This window comes from Trichechus manatus, unplaced genomic scaffold (genome assembly GCF_000243295.1).
Source record: "Trichechus manatus latirostris isolate Lorelei unplaced genomic scaffold, TriManLat1.0 scaffold00037, whole genome shotgun sequence".
NCBI classification, from domain to species: Eukaryota; Metazoa; Chordata; class Mammalia; order Sirenia; family Trichechidae; genus Trichechus; species Trichechus manatus.
Genome location: NW_004443973.1, coordinates 17,152,322 through 17,179,698, shown reverse-complemented (window position 1 = coordinate 17,179,698; position 27,377 = coordinate 17,152,322). Strand labels below are relative to the sequence as shown.

The 27,377-nt window shown below is 36.8% G+C and overlaps 1 protein-coding gene across 2 annotated transcripts in view; it reads left to right on the top strand.

Annotated features, from left to right (window-relative positions):
- Positions 1–27,149, top strand: part of XIRP2 (xin actin binding repeat containing 2) — a 151,945-nt gene extending 124,796 nt beyond the window's left edge. Inside the window, exons 4-9 of one of the 2 annotated variants that reach the window (XM_004375555.1) lie at positions 8,030–8,140; positions 8,523–8,598; positions 9,739–9,872; positions 10,538–19,913; positions 22,742–22,875; positions 25,273–27,149. In XM_004375555.1, the coding sequence (XP_004375612.1) occupies positions 8,030–8,140; positions 8,523–8,598; positions 9,739–9,872; positions 10,538–19,913; positions 22,742–22,836 (9,792 nt within the window). In that variant the 3' untranslated portion in view covers positions 22,837–22,875; positions 25,273–27,149. Of the gene's footprint in view, positions 1–8,029; positions 8,141–8,522; positions 8,599–9,738; positions 9,873–10,537; positions 20,035–22,741; positions 22,876–25,272 lie in introns of those variants that run through there. The other variant, XM_023730603.1, reaches the window with a different exon arrangement.
- The last annotated feature ends 228 nt before the right edge of the window (positions 27,150–27,377 follow it).

Below are 27,377 nucleotides of genomic sequence, written 5' to 3'. Positions count from 1 at the left end.
GCAGCTATGAGGTCTGGGGAAGTCGCTCTCAGGTGTTGCAGTACAGCCTGGCTAGAAGGCATAGAGGTATACAATGCCAGGTTTTTAGGGAATAGAAAGAGACGAGAAAGTGAGTAATGAAGAAAGTCAAAAAGGGAAAAAGAGGGAAAAGAAAACAAAACAAATTAAAAAAAAAAAAAGCAAGAAAGGCCCCCAGAAAACAGAAAAAAAAAAAAACAATGAAAAAAGAAATGCCCTCAGGGATCCCTCTGCCCGTCCTTGCAAGCGGAGGGGGATGTCTCCTTGCCCCGCAGCACTGCCTGGCCAGAAAGGGCTCCCAACTCAAGAAAAGGAAAAGAAAACAAACAATTCAAAACAAATAAATGAACAAAAGCCCCGGGACCCCACCAGCATGGTAGCCTAGACCGGGAAGCAGCTCCACACTCTAACGGAGCACCACAGCCCCTCAGGAAGAAGCAAAGATGGCGCACGGAGCCAGGTGTTTGAGCGAAAGGAGGTGGAGGTGGTGAGAGCTAAGGAGGAAATCAAAGAAGCGGAAAAAAGCAACACTAGCAGCCAACAAATGGCACTCAGAGTGCCAGCCCATTCGGGTGTGTGGAATCCAAGCAGCCAGTGTTTCCCAGTCAAGAGATTGTGGCTGCGGGAAGCAGAGGCGGCCGAGTTGGGGTGAAGAAGGGTGGGGGGTGGGAAAGTGTATATCGCAAATTACCAGTTGTTTTGTCTCCCACTGGATGCTCCCTGAGGCTGCTTTCTTGAATCCCCTGTTTGCTGGTCTCCGATAGGAGTCCAAGATGGCAGATCTCCACTGTGTTAGCTGGTAGGGGACCTGTGCAGGAATCTCTCCTTGCTCTCTGTTCTCTGTCAGTTTTCTCACTCCATTTCGTGCTTGGCTGAGTTCTTTATCTCTTCATTTGATGTTTTAGGGTTTCAGGATTGTTGTATTCTCTGTTCAGCTTAGTTTTTCAGATCTTTGCTGTGGAGGGACGGCATGGTGCTTCTGCCTAGAGCGCCATGTTGCTGGAACTCCTCCTGTATTCTTCAATTTTTTAGGATAAATTTAAAAATATATAAAGAGAGAAAATTCAGGACAAAAGAAAATATTTTTGAATTTGAAGATATCCAAATCCAGACAAACACAATATATCAAACACAATTTTTTTTTAACTGTGCTTTAGATGAAGGTTTACAGAGCAAATTAGTTTCTCATTAAACAGTTAACACATACATTGTTTTTTAACATTGGTTGCCAACCCTGCAACATGTCAACACTGTCCCTTTCTCAACCTTGGTTTCCCCATTTCCATTCGTCCAGCTTTCCTGTCCCCTCCTGCCTTCTCGTCCTTGCCCCTGTACTGCTATGCCCGTTTAGTCTTTCATATGTGGTTGAGTCACGTGTATTATTATTTGTTTTATGGGCCTCTCTAAGCTTTAGCTGAAGGGTGAACCTCAGCAGTGACTTCTTTACTGAGCTAAAAGGGCGTCCAGGGGCCATACTCTCAGGTTTTCTCCAGTCTCTGTCAGGCCAGTAAGTCAGGTCTTTTTTCGTGAGTTAGAAATTTGTGTTCTACATTTTTCTCCAGCTTTGCACAGGACCCTCTATTGTGATCCCTGTCAGAGCAGTCGCTGACAATAGCCAGGCACCATCCGGTTGTGCTGGACTCAGGCTGGTGAAGGCTGTGGTAGTTGGTCCATTAGTCTTTTGGACTACTCTTTCCCTTGTGTCTTTGGTTTTCATTCTCCCTTGCTCCAGATAGGATGGGACAAGTGGAGTATCTTAGATGGTTGCTCACAAGTTTTTAAGACCCCAGATGCTACTCATCAAAGTAGGATGTAGAATATTTTCTTTATAAACTATGTTATGCCAATTGAGCTAGATGTCCCCTGAGACCATAGTCCCCAGCCCTCAGCCCAGTAACGTGGTCTCTCAAGAGAGTTTGGATGTGTCTCTTAAGCTTCCATGACCTTGCCTTGATCAAGTTTCCAGTATTATGTACTATCTTACCCTTCTCCAAAGTTACGACTTATCTATTGCCTACTTAGTGTTTTTCCTTTTTCATCCCTCCCCTCCCTCGTAACCATCAAAGATTGTTCCATTCTGTGTGTAAAACTTTTCATGAGTTTTTAATAATAGTGGTCTCATATAGTATTTGTTCTTTTGTGATTGACTTATTTCACTCAGCATAATTCCCTCCTGATTCATCCATGTTGTGAGATGTTTTTAAGATTTATCATTATTCTTCATTGTTGAGTAGTATTCCATTGTGTGTATGTACCATAGCTTGTTTATCCATTTATCTGTTGATGGGCACTTAGGTTGTTTCCATCTTTTTGCTACTGTGAATAATGCTGTGATGAACCTGGGTGTGCATATGTCTATTCCTGTGATGGCTCTTATTTCTCTAGGATATATTCATAGGAGTGGGACTGCTGGATTGTGTGGTATTTCTATTTCTAGCTTTTTAAGGAAGTGCTGTATCATTTTCCAAAATAGCTGTACCATTTTATATTCTCACCAGCAGTACATAAGAGTTCCAGTCTCCCCGCAACCTCTCCAACATTTGTTATTTTCTGTTTTTTTGATTAGTGCCAGTAATGTCAGGGCGAGTTGGTATCTCATTGTAGTTTTGATTTGCATTTTTCTAATGGCTAGTGATTGAAAGCATTTCCTCATGTGTCTGTTAGATGCTTGAATGTCTTTTTTGGTGAAGTGTCTGTTCATATCCTTTGCCCATTTTTTAATTGGATTATTTGTCTTTTTTTGTAGAGGTGTTGGGTTTTCCTATAGATTTAAGAGATTAGACCTTTGTCAGATTTGTCATAGCCAAATTTTTTTTCCCAGTCTGTAGGTTCTCTTTTTACTCTTTTGGTGAAATCTTTTGATGAGCATAAGTGTTTAATTTTTAGCAGATTTCAGTTATCTAACTTATCTTCTGGTGTTTGTGTATTGTTAATAATGGTTTGTATCCTATTTGTGCTGTGTATTAGGGCCTCTAGCATTGACCCTATTTTTTCTTCTATGATATTTATAGCTTTTGGTTTTAAATTTAGGTCTTTGTCCATTTTGAATTAGTTTTGTGTATGGTGTGAGGTATAGGTCCTGTTTCATTTTTTATAGATGGACATCCAGTTTTGCCAGCACCATTTGCTAAAAAGACTTATCTTTTCCCCATTTAATGGACTTTGGGCCTTGTCAAAGATCAGGTGACCATAGACGGATTGATTTACATCTAGGTTCTCAATTATCTTCCATTAGTCAATGTGTCTGCCATTGTACCAGTACCTGTTTTGACTACGATAGCTGTATAGTAGTCAACCACAAATTTCTATGCTCTTCTTTAAAAAGAAAGAACTGATTATTTTTCCAATCCTTGAATCCATTGACATTTTTGCTGAGATAAACAACACATTTTTGTTATTGTTTGTCTGTTTGACAAAGATAGAAATAACATTAATACATTATAACCTTTTCTATTTCTTTTTTTATTTTATTAAAAATGCGATTAGTGATGGGTAAAATTGCTGAATTACTGGAATTGAGCGTGGACTTCTGTTTTTTCCACTCTGGTGAGGGATCTATCCTCTAATATTCAGCCACTCTTTCCTATAGGGTACACCTCTAAGAGTCACAATAATAGTGAGTAACCATAAAAGTCTGTCTTTTTCTTCTCTTACTCATTCACCTAGAAGGATTTTTTATTTTTACTAGTAGAAATTTACAATGTCTTCTCCTATAATGATAATAAAAATGACAAGTTGAGTGGACAGAATGTGAACTCTTTACTGTGCTGGAAGAAATATTTTTTAGAAGATTAGTGTATCAAGGATTGTTGTTGTTAGGTGCCATTGAGTTGGTTCCGACTCATAGTGACCCTATGTACAACAGAACGAAACACTGCACGGTCCTGCACCATCCTAACAATACTTGTTATTCTTGAGCCCATTATTGCAGCCACTGTGTCAGCCCATCTCATTGAGGGTTCCTCCTCTTTTTTGCTGACCCTCTACTTTAACAACATGATGTCCTTCTCCAAGGACTGGTCCCTCCTGATAAAATGTCCAAAGTATGTAAGACAAAGCCACACCATCCTTGCCTCTAAGGAACATTCCAGCTGTACTTATTTCAAGACAGATTTGTTCGTTCTTTTGGCAGTCGATGGTATATTCAATATTCTTCACCAACTCCATAATTCACAGGCACCAAGGTATCAAGGATACAGTGTTGTAAAATACTTGGCTAGTACATGAACTGACATGAGATTGGTGTGAGCTATGCAAACATCATAATAATGTTTTGTAATTGTGCCACATTTCCTTCTTTAGATTTCAAAATTATAGCATATATATTATCTTTGTCTTTCTTCTAATGGTTTCATGAGATGAGAAAACTGAGTTTAAATGTGATTCATTAACTTATGCAACATAACTAGTGGAGGAGGGAGTAAGTATAGATCCTCCATTCGTAACTCTTCGTTAATCCACCTGAGAACACACAGCATTTTGTTTCTAGTAGCCTGGTCTATATTTGAATTTAATTTTCCAGAACCAATTTCATGAATCATGGTGTGTGAATATGCATGATGTCTTGACCAGAATTCTTTATTATATTTTATTTGTGTAATTTGATTTCTTCCTGAGCATTATGATGATCCATCCATTTTTCTAACCCTACAAATGTATAGACTACAGCAATTGGGAAGAATGGAAAGTCAGATATAAAATACAAACTAAACCAATTGTAAAATATGAAACACAGTAAATGAGGAAATAAAAACTTAGAACATTTTAAGACAGGTTTTATGTAAGTTATAGCAACCAGAGGGCAGTAAAATTGATGCATTGACGCTAACACACCAAACTAGTGTAGCAATTACAGTTCTATTTAGTTATAGCACATAAATGCTGAAGTAGAAACTTACAACTCTAAACTAAATTTATATACACTTGTACTGCTCTTGTTGTGTCATCTCTCACAAGAAAATATATTTAAGAGATGATGGCATGGATTGTTTTTCCTCAAGTAGATACATTAAGTATAAAATGTTTGCTCCAGAAAATGATAATTCTTAAAAATATGGGTCAAAAATACATTCACTTGCTATTTTTCTACTCCCAATACTTTGCATTTGTCTTCCTTAACACACAGACTCCCATCACTAACTCTACTCTTTCAGTATAACAGTTGGTGACAGATATCAGAAACTCAAATTTCTATGAGTACCAGACAGGCTTTTTAAAATGTCAACTTGGTGTTAAATATTAGCAATTGATGGGGACCGTGGTCAGCTAGAGAGTATATGCACCAGCTAAAACGGCCGGCAACTACTTTGTTCTAGCCAGCTGCTGCCGTGCTGGAATTTGAACTCTGTGCTGCCAGGTATTCTAAGTTTTCAAGAGCAGGCCGAAATCTTGATTTTTGTAGGAGTAACCAATTTGAAACATTAAAAACACTGTGTGAACCATATAAAGCATGTTTCTTGGCGACAGCTGACATGCAGGCCTCTAGGTAGAGACATTATTCTACTGGAATGATCGTGTTGTTGTTGTGTGCCATCGAGTCAATTTCTACTCATAGCTAACGAATGACAGAGTAGAACTGCCCCGTCGGGTTTCCGAGGCTATAATCTTTATGGGAGCAGATTTCTAGGTCTTTTTCCTCATGGAACAGCTCGTGGTTTTAAACCGCAGACCTTTTGGTTAGCAGCTGAACACTTAACCATTGCGCCACGAGGGCCTCTTCGGAATGATCGTGGTGCCCCATAATAAAGACCTTGTTACCTCTCAGGTTCCCACTCTCCTTTGCTATTACAGTGTCTGTCTAATAGACACTTTTGATTTCTTCAATGTGTGCAGAAGAAAGCCGCAGAATATCATTATATCTCTGTGGATGAAAAGACTTGTCACAGATGAAAAGAGTTTTCATGCAAGGAGTTGTCATTTGTGCCCAGGCATTTTTTTCTTTTTTTAATCTGCAATCTTCAATGGTTGTTATTCATCCCTCCAACTTAATGCTACTGATAGCCTTAAATAAAATTTGGTTATGGAAAGCATCTTTTTACTTCCGATTATTTGAATTTAAAGCAAAGAGCATGGGTTATTTCTTTTCTATACTACCTCTTGAGAAAGCAAAGTACTTTTTTAGTTCTTTATTCTAGCCTCAGTTCCTAGGATAGTCTCTGGACAAAAAAAGACTGATATTAATTTATTAATGAAAGTTTGCTATTTTATTCATTCACTGATTCATCATTCATTCCATCAGTGAACTTTTTCTTAACCTAAACAGTGTTTCAAGCATGTTATCAAATATTATTTGAAATTTGTGGATCATTAACTGGCACTGGGAAATTATTCTGCTGGAAAAAAAAAAACTTCACTGGTCTTAAATTTAAGGAGCTATAACCTATATTTTAAAATGTAAACCTACATTTTGCCTCAGTTCTTTGTAGGATGTTTTGGGAGAGTATCAACTTTTTTCTTAGTTGATTACACGTTTCCTTCCTAGAAAGGTGTAATGAGATCAGATCATATTATGCATTCCAAGGTAAACGTCTGACTGCCCTCTGGGTTAATCAGAACATAAACCCTGTATACCAAATATTCTTGAGAGGAAAGCCACATACTATAAGTCTGCTAGCAAAAACTCATAAGTCAGTTTTCATGAAGTAATTTGAACTTTATTCTTGTTTTAAGGGATATGATTGCTTAAAATGGAAGTTACTTACTGTAAAAAAAAAAAAAAAAAACTTTAGTGCTCCTATTTTGATGAATAATAAAGCATCTTTGTTCACTTGATTATGCTCTACTAAGACAAATTAAAAGTAATCAGATTTCAAATGTAAATTAGTCACATAGATATCAAGATTAAAGTGAAATAACAACTTTAAAGTTCAAATGCATGCCTTCTAGTAAAAAGTCAGTAGTCTAGCCTTATTTTTTGATGTTAAAATTTTTAGCAGTATGCCCACTGCTTCATCATATCAGTCAGTGAATCATATAATCGTGTCAGAATAATATTCTGTCCTAAAAGCAGGATTGGATCACTTAAACAAGAGCTCCACATTTCCAATGCAGCCAGGTCACCTGTGCAAATTTAACCAAAATCAAAAGTAGCCACATGGGTGAAGATAGGGAGATACAAACTAGCATAATATGGCCTGTTTATTTTAATGATCACGTTTAATGTTTATAGTCTTCTATTGAACTCTGGATGTGTCATCAAACTTGGTGAACAATTTCAAGACTAGAATGTCTCTCTGTAACATAAAAATTTTATTTATAAGCAATAAAGTATATTTCTTTGTCTTCAAGGACTTACATTTCTTTTTTTGAGCATCATCTTTCTCACACTGGGTACAGGATGCATCATTAACAGGTGTTGCTTACCAAGACTGAGGGTGGTAGGCAGAATAATGGCTCCCCAAAGATATCTATGTCCTAATCCTCAACATATATGAATATATTAGGTTTCATGGAAAAGGGAAATTAAAATGCAGATGGAATTAAGGCTGCTAATCAGTTGACCTTAAAATAGAGGCATTATCCTGGATTATCTGAGTCTGTCCAATGTAATCACAAGGTTCCATAAAAGTAAAAGAGGAAATCAGAAGAGAGAATAAGAGAGATGGCAGCATGAGAAGAATTAGACTCCATTTTACTGGCTTTGAAGATGGAGGAAGGGGGTCATGAGACAAAGAATGTGGGAAGCTTCTAGAAATTGCAAAAGGAAAAGGAATGGATTCTGCCCTAGAGTCTCCAGAAAGGAATGCAGCCCTGCCAACATCTTTAGCTGAATGAGAACCATTTCAGATTTCTGACATACAAAACTGTAATAAATTTGTTCATTCTAAGCCACAAAGTTTGTGGTGATTTGTTACAGTAGTAATAGAGAAAAATACACTGAGGAAACTTTTTTTTTAAAGCCTTTGTTATGGAAATTGCATTAATAAATAAAGTCAAAAGTTGCAGACTTTCCCAAGGCATTCTCTTACTTATTCATTTGTTTATTTATTTATTTATTTATTTTTTTATTCAGGAGGTAACTGGTAGCAGCCAAGCCAATATTTCAAGAAGCAGCCAGGAAATGGAAGGAAATAAACAAGAAGCTTCCAAAACACATCACATTGAAGTTCTTGGAACAGAAATGGTAACTACTTAGAACGATAATACTTTCCAGTTTCTAAAATTGCGTGAAAATTCTGGCTTTTCTATAAGCATTTGTTTTTATTGTCCTTTATGTGTTTAGTGTCAATAAGTATCTCTCTCAACTTTGGAGCTGGCATTCCTTGAAGTTGGAACACAAAACTGGCACCCTAAAAAGATAATCAAACTTTAGGTACCAAATCAAATATATGCAATTGTATCATGAGCCCATCCATTAAAATAAATTCTACAGGTTTAGTTAGCATCTTTCAATGTACACTGAAGTCTTAGATGAAAATCACTGCGAGATGAAGAATATTGTTTGCTGTATGGAAATAAATTCTTCTTACAAACAATTATTTATTTAAAATTACCTTTAAACACAGATCTCTCATCCTGAAAAGCACACCCAGGAAATAAACCAAGCTGCTTCTCATTTCCAACAATATGTTCAAGAAACAGGTAAGAGTCTTTTTTGTTGTTGTTATTTAATTTGTTTAGATTATTTGGTCCCAATATAACTTTCTCCTACTGATGTGTCTGAGTTTGAATGAAGGATGTTCAAAGCACACCCCTCCCACTGAGAAGCTCTACTGACTATGACTCATTTCCCCAAAGGGCCAGGGTGGTATTTCTAAGTGTGATTAAGTTCTGTCTGTGGCAATAAGTACAATAACCTTCTAAAACAGTTTATTGCACATCACCTCTATGATGTATTCATCCTAAGCCTAGAAAATGATGAGAAGCTAACTACCCTGTGTTGTTTTTTGCCTCCAGGATTTAGAATAAAAGGATGCTTATCAAGTTCCCTGAGAACAGAATTGATATCTAGATTGTATTACTTTTAATAATAATTACTTTTAATAATAGATGTAAGCATATTAAGTCCAGTGCTCCAACCTACAGATAAATGAGATTAGACTAGGGACAAATTTGTATAGGTTTGCATAAGACAGGCGTAGTTCGTCTTGCCTATAAAAGGAGAATGAGGAGTTATTCTGTCCCCTGAAGAGCTAGAAGGGAAGATTTAAGACAACTATCACCAAAATATCCACCAGCCACTCCTTGGAAACCCTATGGGGAGTTCTACTCTGTCCTTTACAGTCGCTATGAGTCAGAATCAACTCAACAGCAACGGGTTTGGTTTGTGGTTTTGGTTTTATGACCAAAATGCTACTTGATTATATCTATACTTTGGTTTTACTACTTAAGAAAATAAGTCTTCCTTGTTCTGTTCTTCTGTTATTCTTTTCTTATCTTATAACCTTTTAATTATCTTCTTCCTGAGCATTAAAGTATGCTTGTAGAAAATTTGGAAAATATATACAATTAAAATAAAGAACTGTTTTTATCACTTATGACTTTCTATCTAGAAATAACTACCAATAACATTTCCCTTCCAAAATTTTTTTACTATATTTTTCCTATATCTTCTTCATATACCTAACTTGTATAATTAAATAGGCTCATAGATACACATTTTCATATTGGTTTTTCACTTAATGTATATTATGAGAAGTAATCTATACCATTATAATTTCTTCTCAAATATCATTTTTTTATTAGTTGAATAATATCCCTGGTGTTCTTTTCTACTTGTAGTCATTGATACACCTGAGGATGAAGAGATTCCAAAGGTTTCAACTAAGTTTTTAAAAGAGCAATTTGAAAAGTCTGCCCAGGAAAAGGTCCTTTATTCTGACAAAGAGACAACAACCCCAGCCAAGCAGATTAAGGTAAGACAATTTCTCTAAAAAGAATCATATTAAATGCAAAACCATACCTAAATGCATCGCATTTTCAAATTATTGAATGTTTAAGGTGGTTTTTCAATAAAAACATAACTGAACCAGTACTTATTCTGTTCCATAAGGAGAATATTGATCTACTCAACAAAAAACAGAGAGAGAGTTAAAATTTTTCTCACTAGAGAAAATAAAGAAAGAAAAATTACGTATGCTCTAGTCTAATAACTAATATTAGATGAAATAATAAAGTAAAATTTAAATTTCAAATGCTTATTCTGTTTTGTTTAAAATTCCAAGGAAAACAAAACAAGCCTTAAAAGTACTTTAAGACTTTTATTGTTTCCCTCTAGATTACTTTGCATAGCACATTAAGCAAAGGAAAAAAAAATCAAGATTATATGTAAATGTTAAAACACTTAGTAGCTGATGAGCTGAATGTGCAGTATAACTTTACAGTGCAAATGGATGTTGCAAAGATAGCAACAGACATTGAATACTGCTCCTAAGTATGTCTTTAAATGAAGTATAACACCTGCTATTCCCAATAGACATGTTATAGCAGGGTCTCGGTATGTGGACAATAAAGGGCAGTGACTAGGAAGCCTCTCCCACTACACCTATCTTTATAAGATTTGATTTCCTCTCCCCTAAAGATTAAAAGTGAATATGAAGAGACTTTAAAGCCATCTTCAGTTGCGGACACCTCTTCTACTTCTTGCGCTTCAGCCAGCCAGAGAAAGGAAATATCAACCACTAGATACAGTGACCACAGTGTCACTTCTTCTACTCTGGCACAAGTTAATGCCATTCCTTCTGGAAAGACAGAAGAATTTCCTCCTCCCCCACCTGATGTACTTCAAACTCCAATAGATGTGACAGCATTTTCCCAGTCCCCTGAATCACCTAGTCCTGCTGGAAGACCACCAGTCCCCAAAGAATTATATTCCAAGCAAAGAAATTTGTATGAATTAAACCGTTTATATAAACACATCCATCCTGAATTAAGAAAAAACTTAGAAAAAGATTATATCAGTGAGGTTTCTGAGATTGTTTCTAGTCAAGTGAAACCAGGGAGCTCAGTGTCAGCAGATGTACAACAAGTCCGGTATGTTTTTGAAAACACGAATGACAAGTCTCAGAAAGGTCTGAATGCTGAAAGAGAACACATGGAGTGGGATGAAATTCTGAAGGGAGAGGTACAGTCCATGAGATGGATCTTTGAGAATCAACCATTAGATTCCATCAACAGTGGCTCTAAAGATGAAGGTAGCATCCTGAAGGGCATCGCTGATCAAGAAATCATTGCTGGCAGTGATGTGAAGTATACCACATGGATGTTTGAAACCCAACCCATAGATACACTGGGGGTTCATTCTTCAGTCACTGCAGATAATGCTGAGAAAATTCCTGAGCTAGCCAGAGGAGATGTGCGCACAGCCCAGTGGATGTTTGAAACAAAGCCATTAGATGCACTGAATAGAATGCATCAAAGTCAAGAAGAATCAGAAGTAACTACCGTTAAGGACATAACTGGGGGGGATGTCAAGACTGTGAGATACATGTTTGAGACTCAACATCTAGATCAACTTGGACAGCTTCATTCAGTGGATGAGGTTCACTTACTGCAACTCAGATCTGAGCTCAAAGAAATTAAAGGCAATGTGAAGAGAAGTATAAAATGCTTTGAAACTCAACCTTTATATGTTATTAGAGATGGTTCAGGTCAAATGCTAGAAATTAAAACTCTTCACAGAGAAGATATTGAAAGGGGCGATGTGAGAACAGCACGTTGGATGTTTGAAACACAGCCCTTGGACACAATTAATAAAGATATCACAGAAATTAAAGTTGTCCGAGGAATATCCATAAAAGAAAATGTCAAAGGTGGGGTAAGTAGGGCAAAGTGGTTATTTGAAACCCAACCTTTAGAGAAAATCAAAGAAGAGACAGAAGACGTAATCACTGAAAAGGAAATGATAATGGGTGTGGATGTCTCCAGAAAGTGTTGGATGTTTGAAACCCAGCCATTAGACATTCTAAACGAAACTCCTCTTGCAGATCCTCTACCACCTGAGGAGATAATAGGTGGCGATGTGCAAGCTACTAAACACCTATTTGAAACACTTCCAATAGAGGCTTTAAAAGATAGCCCTGATGTAGGAAAGCTTCAAAAAATTACTGCCTCTGAAGAAGAAAAGGGGGATGTTAGGCATCAGAAATGGATTTTTGAAACCCAACCTCTAGAAGAGATTAGAGAAAATAAAAAAGAGTACACAAGGACAGTGAAACTTGAAGAGGTTGACAGAGGAGATGTAAGGAATTACACACGTATTTTTGAATCAAACAACTTAATTAATTTTGATGCATCACATAAAATAGAGGTGGAAGGAGTCACAAGAGGTGCTGTGGAGTTAAATAAATCTCTCTTTGAAACAACACCACTGTATGCCATTCAAGATCACCTAGGAAAATATCATCAAGTAAAGACAGTTCAGCAAGAAGAAATCCTAAGAGGTGATGTGAGAAGCTGTAGGTGGCTTTTTGAAACAAGGCCCATTGACCAGTTTGATGAAAGCATTCATAAATTTCAGATTATTAGAGGAATATCTGCTCAAGAAATACAGACTGGAAATGTAAAATCTGCTAAATGGTTGTTTGAAACCCAACCTCTTGAGTCAATTAAATATTTTAATAATGTGGAAGAAACAGACAACAAAACTGAACAAGCTACAGATATTAAGGGGGATGTCAAAACCTGTAAATGGCTTTTTGAAACACAGCCAATGGAGTCTCTTTATGAAAAAGTTTCATTAGTGACTGGCAATGAAGAAATTCATAAGGGAGATGTCAAAACCTGTACCTGGCTTTTTGAAACTCAGCCACTTGATACCATAAAAGACAATTCTGAAGCAACAGTCAAATTGCAAACCATAAAACAGGAGGAGATCCAAGGTGGGGATGTTCGTACAGCATGTTTTCTTTTTGAGACAGAAAATTTGGACAGCATACAAGGAGAAGAAGGAAAGGAAATCAAGCCTGTGGAAATGGATATCCAAGCTGGAGATGTTTCCAGCATGCGGTATAAATTTGAAAATCAGTCCTTAGATTCTATAAGTTCCAGTTCAGAGGAAGTTTTGAAAAAGATCAAAACTCTAAAAACTGAAGATATTCAAAACGGCAGTGTTTTAAATTGTCGGTGGCTTTTTGAAAATCAACCAATTGATATGATAAAAGAAAGTAAAGAAGGTGATGAATTAGTTAAGACAGTGACAGACATACAAGGTGGGGATGTAAGAAAAGGGTGCTTTATTTTTGAGACTTTTTCTTTAGATAAGATTAAAGAAGAATCTGACTATATCAGCACCAAGGAAACAAGTACTGAAGAAATACTAAAAGGTGATGTGAAAAGCTACAGAATGCTGTTTGAAACTCAGCCACTCTATGCAATACAAGACCGAGAAGGGTATTATCATGAAGTGACAACAGTTAAAAAAGAAGAAGTAATTAATGGAGATGTACGAGGGACAAGGTGGCTTTTTGAAACAAAACCATTAGACTCAATTAATGAATCTGATACTGTGTATATTATTAAATCTGTCACACAAGAAGACATTCAGAAGGGAGATGTTAATTCGGTCAGATACCGATTTGAAACACAGCCACTGGATAAGATTTCTGAAGAATCACATGATATTGTGCCCACTGTCGACTATATTCAAGGTGGGAATGTAAAGACCAGTAAGCAATTATTTGAGTCTGAAAATGTGGATAAAAATACTTCTATAAGAACAGTAAGCATCAATGAAATACAAAAGGGCAATGTTAAAACATCTACTTGGCTATTTGAAACCCACACTCTAGATGAACTAAGAGGAGAAGGGTCAGAATATGAAAATATCAAGACAGTCACCCAGGAAGATGTGCAGAAAGGTGATGTTAAACACGCAGTATGGCTTTTTGAAAATCAAACTTTAGATTCTATTAAGGAAACAGATGAGGGCATCACAAAAATAATCAAGGAAGAAATCCCTCCTTCTGATGTTAAGACAACTACATGGCTCTTTGAAACAACACCCCTTCATGAATTTAATGAAAATAGGGTAGAAAAGGTGAACATTATTGGCAAGAGCATTAAAGAAACCTTAGAAGAGCTCTACTCTCAAAAAGTCATCGAGGCTCCTGGAATCATCATTGAAGCCAATGAAGTTGGGGATGTCCGAATGGCAAAATACAAGCTCATGAATCAAGCATCTCCTGAGATACAGAAAGAAGAAATTATCGCAGGTGATCTCAAAAATATAATGGTGAATCTACTTTCCAAAAGTGACTGTCCAAAAAGAGAGATTTTGGTTAGTGAAGAAGAGAAGGGCAATGTTAATTTAACTAAAACTCAATTATTAAACAGAGCAACAGAATTTCATGCTGAGAAAGAAGAGATAGTGAGAGGAGATGTACAACAAGCAATAAAAAACCTGTTCTCTGAGGAAAGATCTGTCAAGAAAGGCATTGTAATTCAGGAAGATGAAAGAGGAGATATTAACATGACTATCTATTGTCTTCTTCATGAAAATGATGGTGACACAATTGAGCGTGAAGAAATAGTAGGAGGTGATGTAAAACGCACCATTCATAATTTGTTATCTTCCACGGCAAACAATAAAACATCTGAAAGGGCTAAAATTGATCCTTCTGAAAGAGGAAATGTTCAGTTTTTCACAGCATGCATAGAAACTGGAGCTTTGGACTATCTCAGACAACTCCAGACAGGGTCAAATGAAATACTAACACCTAGAAAACAAGAGGAAGAGGAAGAAATAATTGGTGGTGATGTTGAGGGCACAAAGCTGTTACTAAAGAAAAGGCAGTCTCAGATTGAACATTCTGTTAATGAAACTGACATCATCCCAGGAGATGTGCATAATACAGCTAAGATTTTTATGACGGAGCCTCAGAGCACATGTTCTAAGACATCCAAAGAAGAAATTATAAAAGGTGATTTGAAATCAACCCTAAATGCCCTCAGTGAGGCTATAAATCAGAAAACAGTGGCTAAGAGAGAAGAAATTATAAAAGGTGACATGCTGGCCACACTCAAGTCACTTAAAGGATCAATCCATCAATGGATAGAAGCTAGACAGCCTGATGCCATCCCTGGTGATATTGAGCAGGCTATTGAAAGCTTTGAAAAAGCTGCAAACACAAAGACTGCAATCTTGAAAAAGGAGCTTACCCGAGATGACTTTGAGACATCATTAAGATCCCTGAAAGAAGAACAAAGGCCTTTCGAAAAGGTAGATGAAGGTGTAACCAATGAAGATGTGCAAGCTGTAACGGTAGGAACCTCAGAAGAGCAGAAAACAGAGATGCACCAGGGGGGTGTCCACAGGGACAAAAAGAGTGTTCTTCAGCCAAGGCCAGGACCACTTGAGTCAGCAGCCAGGTGGCAAGGTGGCATAGATACAGTCAAGCAAACTACTGGCAAATCTTGTTATGATAATTTAATAGAAGAAAGAACTGAGATTAATCTTCCAGAAGCCCCCAAAGGCACTGTAAAGATTGTCATAGATCGTGAACAAAACAATGATGCTCTTGAGAAAAGCCTTAGAAAGCTATCTGATTCACACCACAAAGCTATTGAAAATGTGTTGGAATCAGGGGATAGAATGGGTTTCTGGATGGATGCTGGAAAAGGACAGCATCAAAGAGATTTACATATGAGCCGACAACTGACTCCAACTGTTTCTGTTAAGGAAAACCTGAAAACTAAGGAATCAGCGACACTGACAGAGCAGAAGAAGGATGATGTCTTTAACTCCACCCAGTCTACTGATAAAGCAGTTGGAAAGCAACAGATGCAAACCTGTGAGCTGAGGAATGGCCACCAGAAGACTGAGGCTTCCTATCTAAAGAGTCCTAAAGTAAACAAAAACATGAAAATATCAACAGATACACCCAGCTCCAAGCCCAGTCCTACCCAGCGCCCAGTCAACATGCCAGTTAGGAAAACTTGCGAAGTTACGGAGGACTTACAGAAGCAAATTTTGTTAAAGCAAGAAATGCAATATTCTAATAAGGATATAAAGAAAAATAACACGAACCTTCAACCAACGTGGCAGTGTTTGCCTGTAGATCAAGACATATCAAATGTTACAGAAATGAAATTTTCTGAAAAAAGCCACAATAAATTTAAAGCAACCGACAAAAAGCAGAAGACTGATGTTCATCTGAAAAGTCAGGACTTTCTAATGAAGACAAACACTTCAACAGACTTAAAAATGGCAATGGAAAAGTCCTTTAATCTAATCAACTTTAACCCTGAGAAAAATATGAAAGAAAGTGAGTGCCCCCTTCCACCTCCATCCCCACCTCCTCCTCCACCTTCCAATGGATCATCTGAAATTGAATTTCCACTTCCTCCTCCACCTCCTGTAATGATGTTGCCTGACAAAAGTATGTTTCCTCCTTCACTGTCCACAGAGAAGATAAAGGCTGAATGTGAAAGCTTCCCAAACCTCCCTCTTCCACCACCACCAATAGATGAGAAAGACTGCCTATCAATGTTTCTACCCCCACCCCCTCCTCCAACTCTGTCTCAAAAACCAGCACATCTTTTCTCTTCTGTTCAGGAAAAGCACAGTGGAGCATTCATTCAGCAATACTCCCAAGAAGAAGCCTCACACTCTGAGCAAACTCACTCTCAAACCAAAATCATGACAGGAAAATCTGGCAAAGTTTTGCCACCTCCAACATTACCCAAACCAAAATTTCTCAAGCAGAAACAGATGGAAGATAGAAAGAAACATCATTCCTCAAAAGCAGCAAAGTCCCTGTCAGATATAGAATGTAAAATTACTCCCGCAAAGGATCAGAAAAGAGTAATGATGGCGACTAGCAGTGAGCACACAGAGACAAAACAGAACATGTCTAGAAAAAGTCTTGATGAAAGAAAGCAATCATCTATTGAGTCTGTGAAGTCTCTCTCACAAACAGTTCCAGAAACTTCACCACCCAAGGAAAAACAGACAGCACCTCTTCTAAAATCTCATTCATTTCCAGTGGGCTCAGGACAACAAAGTCCAAAACCTTATATGAGAAAATTTAAGACACCTTTAATGATTGCTGAAGAAAAATATAGACAGCAAAGAGAAGAGCTTGAAAAACAGAAACACGAGAGTTCTTGCTACAAAATAGTCAAAACCGAAGGCCAAAATCAAAACATAATAGAGTTGGAAAAGGAAGTGCTGTTACAAAAAACAAACGAGGAGTCTCCTTTACCTGGAAAGGGTTCAGAGATCACTGTGGTCCTATCCAATCCATACTCTCAAAGTAACGCGCAAGTAATGAAAGTTAGCACAGATAAGCAGCTCTCCGAAACATCAGCAGTGTCGGTGGCTGCCAAGAAGCTCCAAGATGTTTTAGCAGCCTCCGAAGACAAAGACAGCATTAAAAAGGATGTTTTAGAGAGCTCAGGGGACATTATACAATCTAAATCAGCTTGTGAAATTAAACAGAGTCACCAAGAATGTAGTACACAACAAAAGAAGTATCTGGAGCAGTTGCACTTGCCTCTAAACAAGCCCGTTCCTCCAAGTTTTAAAGTTAAAACTATCAAGATCCCAAATTTAGATTCTAAATTAAATGAAACAGACCACAGCTATGAAAGCCATAAAAAGCAACATGAAGTTAATGTTCAAACCATTACTAAACAGCAGTATCACGAAAGTGAGAAAACAGAAGCAAGCACTGAATGTAGTAACAAGCAAACTGTGGCTGACAAATATTATCAATTACCTGATCGGGAGAAAAGAGTGACAATAAAAGTGCCTATAGAACCCCCAGAGAAGAAGACCCAAGAAAGAAAGCTCAGTATAGTTCATGAGAAGCAAAGAGAATTTCGAGAATCTGACAGTGAGAAACTTCCAGGAAATGAAGAAGAAAATCAGGGACCAGCAGTGATTGGTCCAAAAGAAGAAAGACTAATAGAGGAAAGAAAACAAGAACATTTTAAGAATAAGTCAGCACAGAAGGTAGTCAAGCAAAAGGTTATTGACGCACATCTTGATTCACAGACTCAGAATTTTCAGCAAACACAAATACAGGCTTCTGAAAGTAAAGTCGAACATAAAAAATTGCCCCAGCCATATAATAGTCTGCAAGAAGAAAAATGTCTCAGAGTCAAGGGCATACAACAGAAACAAGTCTTCTCTAATACTAAAGATTCAAAGCAAGAGATTACACAGAACAAATCTTTATTCTCATCTGTGAAAGAATCCCAGCAGGATGATGGAAAATGTGCTGTAAATATATTGGAATTCTTGAGAAAACGTGAAGAACTACAGGAGATTCTATCTAGAGTGAAACAGTTTGAAGCAGAGCCAAATACAAACGGCCTTAAAACATTTCAGACACTGTTAAATATTATTCCAGTATGGCTGATAAGTGAAGAAAGAAGAAACTATGGAGTTCGCATTGCCATGGAGAATAATTTAGAAAAAATAAAAGAAGAAATAATACATATTAAAACTCAAGCAGAAGATATGCTTGTGTCCTCTGAGAATATAATTCAAACAGCCATGATGTCCTCTAAAGCAGGAAATCTGAGAAACAAACCTACTAGTCTTAATGAAACATTATCTGAAGTGCCTAATGTTAAAGTAAGCTACAAGAAAAACACTGAGCAGAAAGAAAATAAAATTGTAGAAGAAAAAACAGCTCACCATCAAGTAGCAACTCATCACGAAGCAAAAATTGCTCACAATCACGTAAAAACCCATCAGGAAACTAAACTAGATGACAACAAAATTTCTCCTTCCTTTTTAAGAACACGACCCCAGTCACCTACTTTTATAACAATTGAGTCTACTGCCCGACGATCAGAAACCCCAACTAAGGATGAGCTTTCTCAGTCTCCTAAAAAGGATCGGTCTGTTGAACCACCACTAAGAAGGCCCGTATCACAAACATCTAGAATTCACAGAGCAAACACCTCCCCTTCTCCACCCAGGAGTCGCTCTGAACAACTTGTCAAACTCAAAGACACCACTGCAAAGTTATCCAGAGGGACCATCCCAAGTCCGTCAGTAACCCCAGTTCCAATTGTAGAGAAGAGGTCTGAGATCATCACGTCTCCTGCAACACTTCGTCGTCAAATTAAGATAGAAACTCGTGGTAGGGACTCCCCGCCTACAATCACAATACCTGTAAGCGTCAATCGCGGTAATAGTGGTTCATTTAGAGAATCCATGGAAGCACAAGAGGAAGTTAGGCAAGTAGAGAAAAGGACGACTTATACTCACAAAGATGGAGCTAATTCCACTGATCACATAGTGCCGGATATGGAAAGTTTTGATGCAGTTGAAATCATCCGCAAGGTCGAAGTGCCTCACGTGTCAGGGCCCAGGCAGAGATACGAAGCAGCCAACCAAACTGTTCAAATGGCTGAAAATTTCGTAAATGACCATGACAATGATATAAACCGATGGTTCAGGGAATTTGAGGATGGCCCAGTTTTTGAAGCAAAGTCAAATAGAAGAGTTTATGCAGATGGAGAAGCAAACCATAATATAAAGCAAGACAGTCGTGCGTTTAGTAAGGAGGAATTTGGATTAACATCTTCAGAAAATACGAGTTTCAGGGGACTCTCTTGCAGACATCCCAGAGAGCTGCAAGAAAAAATTTCTTTTAAACAGCCCAGGGTATGCTCTGAAACAAGGTCTCTAAGTGAATATCTCTCAGGCGTGGATGCATTTGAAAGTCAAGTTTTTGGGTCCGAGACAGCAGCCTCTTCATCCCATAGCTCAGAAGCCAGCAAATCGGGCTTTGACTTCAAGCATGCTCCACCAACCTATGAAGATGTCATCGCCGGTCATATTTTAGATATTTCTGATTCACCTAAAGAACTCAAGAGGAATTTTCAAAAGACATGGCAGGAGAGTGAAAGAGTTTTTAAAAGCCTGGGATATGCAACCTCAGATGCTTCGGCAACTGAGATGAGAGCCACCTACCAAGAGGAATCTACACGCTTAAGTGGTAAATGAGCTTGCAAAGTGTGAAAGAAAATTAACCCGTTTAAAGTTTCAAGGCACGTGTTCCATAGCTGTAATGATTTGCAGTTAACAGAGCATGTGGGAAAAAATCAAACCTAATTATAACCTAAAACTAACAGTTTTCCCTTTATGCTTGCATCCTTCTTTTTGCTATGCTCCTCTTTTGGGTGTGCTTTTACTGCTTTCTCTTTACAAAAGCATCTAGTATATGTGATTCACCTGCACCATGTGAGAATAGCAAATATTACTGTATAGATTATTGACATTGTGTTTGTCAAGGTAAATAAGCTTTGGATAAAGCATCAAACATAATAATAACTGTTACTGTGACAGCACTAATAATTATATACAGCTATATATTTATTAAAGAATATATAATCATGACACATTATTGGTAGTTCATATTAAAAAGTTATTATTTCATCCAATTGGTTTAGATGATATTCAATAACATCCCTGAACTACTATTGACGTATTTGTCAGGGCTTTGAACCTGTTTGTTCTGGTTTGAACTCCTGCTGAGAATTTGCATTTCTACCGCAGATATATTGAGTCAGAATCTACAGTTTAACAAAATCCTCCAGGTGATTCTTATGTATAGTAAACTTTGAGAACTGCTGCAATACTACTGGAAACCCTGGTGGTGTAGTGGTTAAGAGCTACAGCTACCACCCAGAAGGTCTAGCAGTTTGAATTCACCACGCACCCGTTGGAAACCCTTTAGGGCAGTTCTACTCTGTCTTACAGGGTTGCTGTGAGTCAGAATCAACTCAAAGGCAACGGGTTTTGTTTTGTTTTGTTTTGTTGGTTTTGGCAATACTAATGGTTGTCAGAATTGGTCCCTAATCAGTAGCATTAGCATTGCCTGAGAACTTGTTAGAAATGCAAATGCTCAGCAGAGGTTTGAACTGGAAAGAACTGGTTCCCAGATCTGGTATTTTTAACTGCCAAACTTAAGTGGTATTTTCCTTTGAATTTCATACAACCTGGTAGTGGTAATAATCCAAGAAACAATTTACACTCTTCATATGTGCTGTAAGGTTTTTTTTCTTGAGCTGTGTCTCTAACAAAAATGTAGGTGTGGAATTAGACTTATGGTGTATTTAATTATTGTTATTGCTTTAGATATAGTTGGCTTTCTCTAACACCACTGCTAGTTTGTTTTTATAAATTATTTTTTTCACCTTTCTGAAAATGAACCCCAAATGATAGCTCAGTTGTCCTCATTCACAGATGAACATGGACATTATGTTTTCAAAATTTGATTATATTTGGAAGGAGGGAGATTTAAAACATCTGAACTTAGCACAGTTTCTTAAGCATCAAGGAACAGCTCATTTCTTTATTTTTTTTTGTCAATTAATGAGGTTTCACAAAAAACGATTTGACATAATTAATGAGCCTCATTAGCGAAGTCCATTCTTTTAGACAGATTGAAAGAAATAGCAAGCTTAAAAATAAAAACTGCCGAAACCAATGATTATGTGTCTATCAGATTTGCAACGTAAGTGTCTAGTTTAGCAGGTTCATATGGTTCCTTAATGTGCCTGCTTCTGACATAATGAAGCAAAGCTGTCTAATTAATTTCAAATGCTCATTTTGTTGAGCTAGCTCAAAAACACATAGAAAATACAAAGAAACTATATTAAATATAGAAATATATCCCCTACTAGAACCAAATAAGCAAAACAGATCTCTCAGTAGCCCATATGTATCCGCTCTTATGTGTAACTAATATGAAAGCTTAGTTATTGTCACAGAATCGTTGTGAGGATCAAAAGTAATACTGACTGAGGTCGAAGTCCTGTACCAGTTTTGAACCACCACGCAAACACTGGCTGGTATTATAATTACGGTTCTTCATAGAGGCTAGTATCCACGTGAGAGCTGCAGGAAGTGACTACAGGTAGCTTACAGCAATGGAAGAGGCAGGAAAACTATAAGAAGCAGACATGAGAATTCAAAAAGCCCTAAAATCGAAGCCATTTAGATGGAGGGCGAGTGGCCTTAAACACTTCATTGTATTCAGGAATGTTATTGTATTACAATTAAGAGTTGGTGTCATGGAGGCAACCCTAATCATTAAGAAAATATTTAACCAAATACAATGTCCTCATCTTAAAAATTTAAGCACATATATTTGATTCTTGTTATTCATGGCAGTTATGTTCTATAAAGTCCCTGTGAACACTGAATTAGTGAATACCAGACCAGCCTTGTGCATTGAAGACTCATAGTTTTTGCCACTCTGCATATTTCACATGTCTGTGAATGACCACAAAAGCACTTTGAGTATTGATTTTGGGCTTACAAATAAATTTTAGCAAATAGGCAGATTTGCAAATATGGAATCTGTGAATAATGAGGATCAACTGTATTTTAGAAATTTCTGTCTAGAATGCTTTAAAAAATAAAGTCTTTGGACCAAGTTGCTAGGTGTAAGCTTTCATATATGCAGAAAGTTCATTTATCTAGAATGATAAATTCTCTTAACGGTTCCCATAGCTGAGTTTACTATGTATATTTTAACATATTAAAGTTAATTAACATATTTATTCCTGTATGTTTCTTCAAATGCATAAAACAGTAGAGACAATAGAGTTAAGGCTGATTGTATCAAAACCTACCTGATGGGCATAATTTTCTATGCCTGGAGAAGCAGTGTTAGGACAATAGTCAGACCTTTTCACTTTAAATGCACGGCCAATTAATGCGGTGGCGGTGGTGTTTTGTTTTGTTTTGTTGCATTTTTACTACATGGTTTAGTGTTATACTATATAAGTCTTTTTAATTTCTTTATTTTATTTTTAGAAACTGCTGCTCCAAGACAAGGAAATTTGTATACTTTGTCAAAAGACAGTTTATCCAATGGAGTGCTTAGTAGCAGACAAGCAGAGTTTTCATAAGTCCTGCTTCCGATGTCACCATTGCAACAGTAAACTGAGGTAAATGCTTTGGTAGTCTGTGACACAAACGTTCTCTAGCATTCCTTGACTTGCAGCTGCATCTGCCTCCCTCTTCAGAGGGCCATCCTTCCTCTGTCTATTTCTGTCTCTGTGTCGGTCCTCTTTTATAAGACACCACTCAGATGAGATTAGGACCCACCCTGCTCCAGTATGACCTCATGGTAACTGATAACATCTTCAAAGGCCCTATTTCCAAACAAAGGTCATCTTCACAGATAACAGGGCTGAGGACTTGAACACATCTTTTAGTGTCGTTCAATTTAATCCATTACACTCTACCCCAGCTTTCTACCAGGCTAATGTCTCTTCATTTATCAGACATCAACTGAGATTTTATATCTTCAGAGAAGCCTGCTTTGACCTGCCAGTATGGGTCAGGTCTTTTCTTTCATATCTTAAATGCATTATTCCATTTCCTTCTGGCCTAAAGTACTGCTGTAGAAATGTCTAATAATATTATTTCTTTCCTTTATAATTCATATGTTCTTTTTTTATAGGTATGCAAAGAATTTTTTCTTTTTCTTTAAATCTAGTAATTTTACTAGAATATTTCTTCGTATTTACCATTCCAGGTTGATAGTGTTAGTTACCCAGTAGGCTCTTCATATATGTAGTTTCAAACATTTTATATCAAGAGAGGTTTCTTGAATTAGTTTTTTTAGTATTTGACCTGTTCCCTTGCTTTAGTTTTCTTCTTCAGAAACTCTTATCATACATACATTGGATACTTTTTGCCTATCTCTAGTATTTGTCTCTTTCTCTCAAATCCTTTTAATTTCTCTCCATTTCTTTTTGATTTTTAAAAATTTTCATCTTATTCTTCTATGTCTCTTCTTAAGATACTTTTTATTATGTTTATTTGCTTTTGTGTTTCTTTTAGTTTAGTTTTTATTGCTGGTGTTGTTGTTTTTAATTTTTTTTTTCCTGATTTCTGTCACTTCATTCATGAGTTTTTTCTAATTGTGATTCATGTTGTTCTTTCAGGCCTTTCATTATGTTCTTAATGAACTTTTTGCTCATTTTGAAATGGTAGATTAAAGTTTTGACCTGTTTTGAGGCATAATTTTCAGATATGTTTCATTGTCTGCAGGGATATTATAATGCTCCTTACTCTTTTTTTTCCTAAGGTAATACTGTAAAATTTTACCTCGATACTATTTTGTCACTCATTTTTACATGAAATTAGTTTTACTAAACTTCTAGAAGAAGTGAAATTCAGAATGGCTTTTCTAACTTCACAGTGCTTCCTCTTCTGTTGTTTTCATAGACTGTTCAAAAACATATGGAGGCTTGATTTCTGGGATTTCCTGGCCTGTTTCTTCTTCCCAACGTTGGTCAGGACCTTCTCTTTTATTTCTGTTGTCATTCTTCTGCTCAATTTTGATTCCACTCTTACATTATTTCCTCAGTGTGAAGCCCTATTCCAAAAGGAGGCCTCAGTAGGTCAGTTTTGAGAATTTGGCTCATCTAGCCTGTTCAGTTTTGCATACCACAGGCCCCTTGCACTCACTGGCTATTAGAGAAGGAAAAACCCATCCCAGTTTCAGTTGTTGTTCTGTAATTGGCATGTGATACTTTCTAGTAAACATTGGCTAGCTCTTTTGGAGTGCCCTGTTTTCATGTCCATCAGACACCTTTTTTGCTCCTTCCGATATCTACAAAACAGATACAACTACCATGCAAAACATGTGGCTGATAGTGGTTTGTATTCCCCCACCTCCCGGTTTGTATTTTGGGGTTGGTGGGGATGCCTGGTCTCTTAATTATAAGTTGTTATAAATGTTATCCATGGGTTTTAAGTTTTGCTATCTAGTTGCTCTGTTTTTCTGTGGAGATGCAGAGATATTAAAAAACTATGCTGCTGCCTCCCACTAAATTTGATTGTAATTTTAACAGGCATTCTATTTGTTGATCTCTCTAAAGAGGCAAGATAAATAATTGCATAAGCAATATTTCCAATTCATTCAAAATCCAGTTAACTAGGAAGTTCAAATGGTTGACTCTGTGTGTGTGTGTGTATGTGTGTGTGTACTGTTCAGGATTAATTGTAAATTGCCACCCTTCACATAAATCCTTGACTTAGCACAGGTTTAATCCTATTCTTTTGCATCATCTATATCTACATGTACATCTTCATTACCTATTATACCAATACCTGACTAACATCTTGAAATTCTAAAAACTGCAAGATATACACCAGGTAGGGTACTAGTGGTAAGTGTTATCTAATAGGAATGTTTAATTAATAAGGATCTTCCTTTTGCCAGTGTGTTAATTGTACTGACTGACTCATTACTGAAATAATTAATTCCCTATGAATTTTCCATTAATATACAGAATGCTAAAAGTTTTTTTTTTTTTTTTTCTTTTTGGCAGTTTGGGAAATTACGCATCACTTCATGGAAAAATATATTGTAAACCTCACTTTAAGCAACTTTTCAAATGTAAAGGAAATTATGATGAAGGTTTTGGATACAAACAGCATAAAAATAGATGGAATTACAAAAATCAAAGCAGCTCAGTGGACTTTATTCCGAATGAAGAAACAAATATGTGTAAAAATAATGCAGGAAATACTCCTATACTTGGAGATCTTAAACATTTAGATTCTGCTAATAATGAAGAGCAAAGGGATGATTTGAGAAAACTAGGGGAAAGGGGAAAATTAAGAATCATTTGGCCTCCTTCCAGGGAGATGCCTAAGAAAGGCTTCACCCTTGAGGAAGAGCTCAAAATGAATAAACCTAAATGGCCACCTGAAATGACAATTCCTATACCTCCTGAAATTAAAAGTGAGTCACTGATAGAACGTGCTAAGCCTCTGGAAAATAATGGACAAGAGCAAGATAATATTTCTTTCTTGCAGCCATATCTGCAGTCCATTCTTATGTGTCAGAAAGAGGATGTTACAGGAATCAAAGAAACGAAAATGTATGAAGCAAGAAAAGAGGAGAAGGAAGGAAATAAAAATGTGCAAGATAAGCTGAATGAAGCTGAAGATACAAAGAATAAGAGGAAAAATGAAATGGATCTTCATGATAACAATAATGTGGTTGTGCAGAGTACTGAAAAGGAGAAAAATGAAAAAATTAATGAACCTGACAGTGCAGAAGTTTTACAGGTTACTAACACTGATGATGAGGTGGTGTCGGAATATCGTAAGGAGAATTTGAATAAGAATAATAACAACAACTATGTAGCAGTCTCACATCTGAATAATTGTAGGCAGAAGACATCTATTTTAGAGTTTCCTAATCTATTACCACTGTCAAGTGAAGCAAAATACACTGCAAGTGAATATGAAATCGAAAAGTTAGAAAATGCATCTAGAATTTCAGAGTTACTTGGTATATTTGAATCTGAAAAGACTTATTCGAGGAATGTACTAGCTATGGCTCTCAATAAACAGACCCACAGAGCCACTGCTGGCAGTCCTGTGCGGTCTGCTCCAAAATCAGGCCTCCGTGGTGGGCTAAGAGTAAAGGGGAAAGGTTCAATTGATACAAACATATTAAACGTCAGAGGAAATCACTCAAGTAACAAAAATTTACACTTCTTCTTTTCCAACACTGTGAAAATTGCTGCTTTTTCCAAGAAAGATGAAAACGTTTTTGAGCATAATTTAGGAGATTCTGTAGATCAAATTAAAAACATGCCATGCTTGTATTTAAGAGAATTTGGGAAGGACGTTAATCATTGGCATGGGGAAACAATAGGAGCAGCCCATAGTCACGGAAACATAAGTTTTGATGCTCTGAGCAGTGAATGTGCAGCTGAGCCTTCATTTGCCAATGTGGAGGTGCGGTCTGAGCAACTCACCGTGGAAGAGCAAATTAAAAGGAATAGGTGTTACAGTGATACTGAGTGAAACATCACTGGCTGCTTGCAGCCTACCAGTAATCACTGAGAAAACTGATGTCCTTATGTAAGACTTTGGGATTTTGATAAACTTGTTTTGAACTTGTTAATAAACTTAATGTTCAGAAATCTCATGTCTATCACAATGGAATATTTCTTGAATTATAACTTATGATTTTTTTTCATAATTTGTTTAAATCTTACTGTTTTTTTCCGAATGAAATGAGCAATGTGGCTATATTTTCCTGACAAACAGCACTTAAGTATATTGCTCTGTTTTTCTACAGGCCAGATAACATCACTGATGTGATTCTATACTACTGATATTTATCACAATTCTTATACCTTCTTTATAATTTCTGCTGAAATAAAATTAAATCACCTGGGGTGCATACAAAAAAACACTTCTGTGACTTTTTTCCATATGTATTGTCATTCTAACTAAATATGTTTTCCATAATTTAGGAAGATTTTGTCTTGGGGCAAGTATTTACCAGACATACACACACCTACACACAACTCCTTGAAAAAATAAAATACTAGTCCAAAGCCATAGTATTGTTAGAAAATATAAATTTTGCATTCTCTTTTGTTCTCTAGTTTAAAGATATGAAGATTCTGTA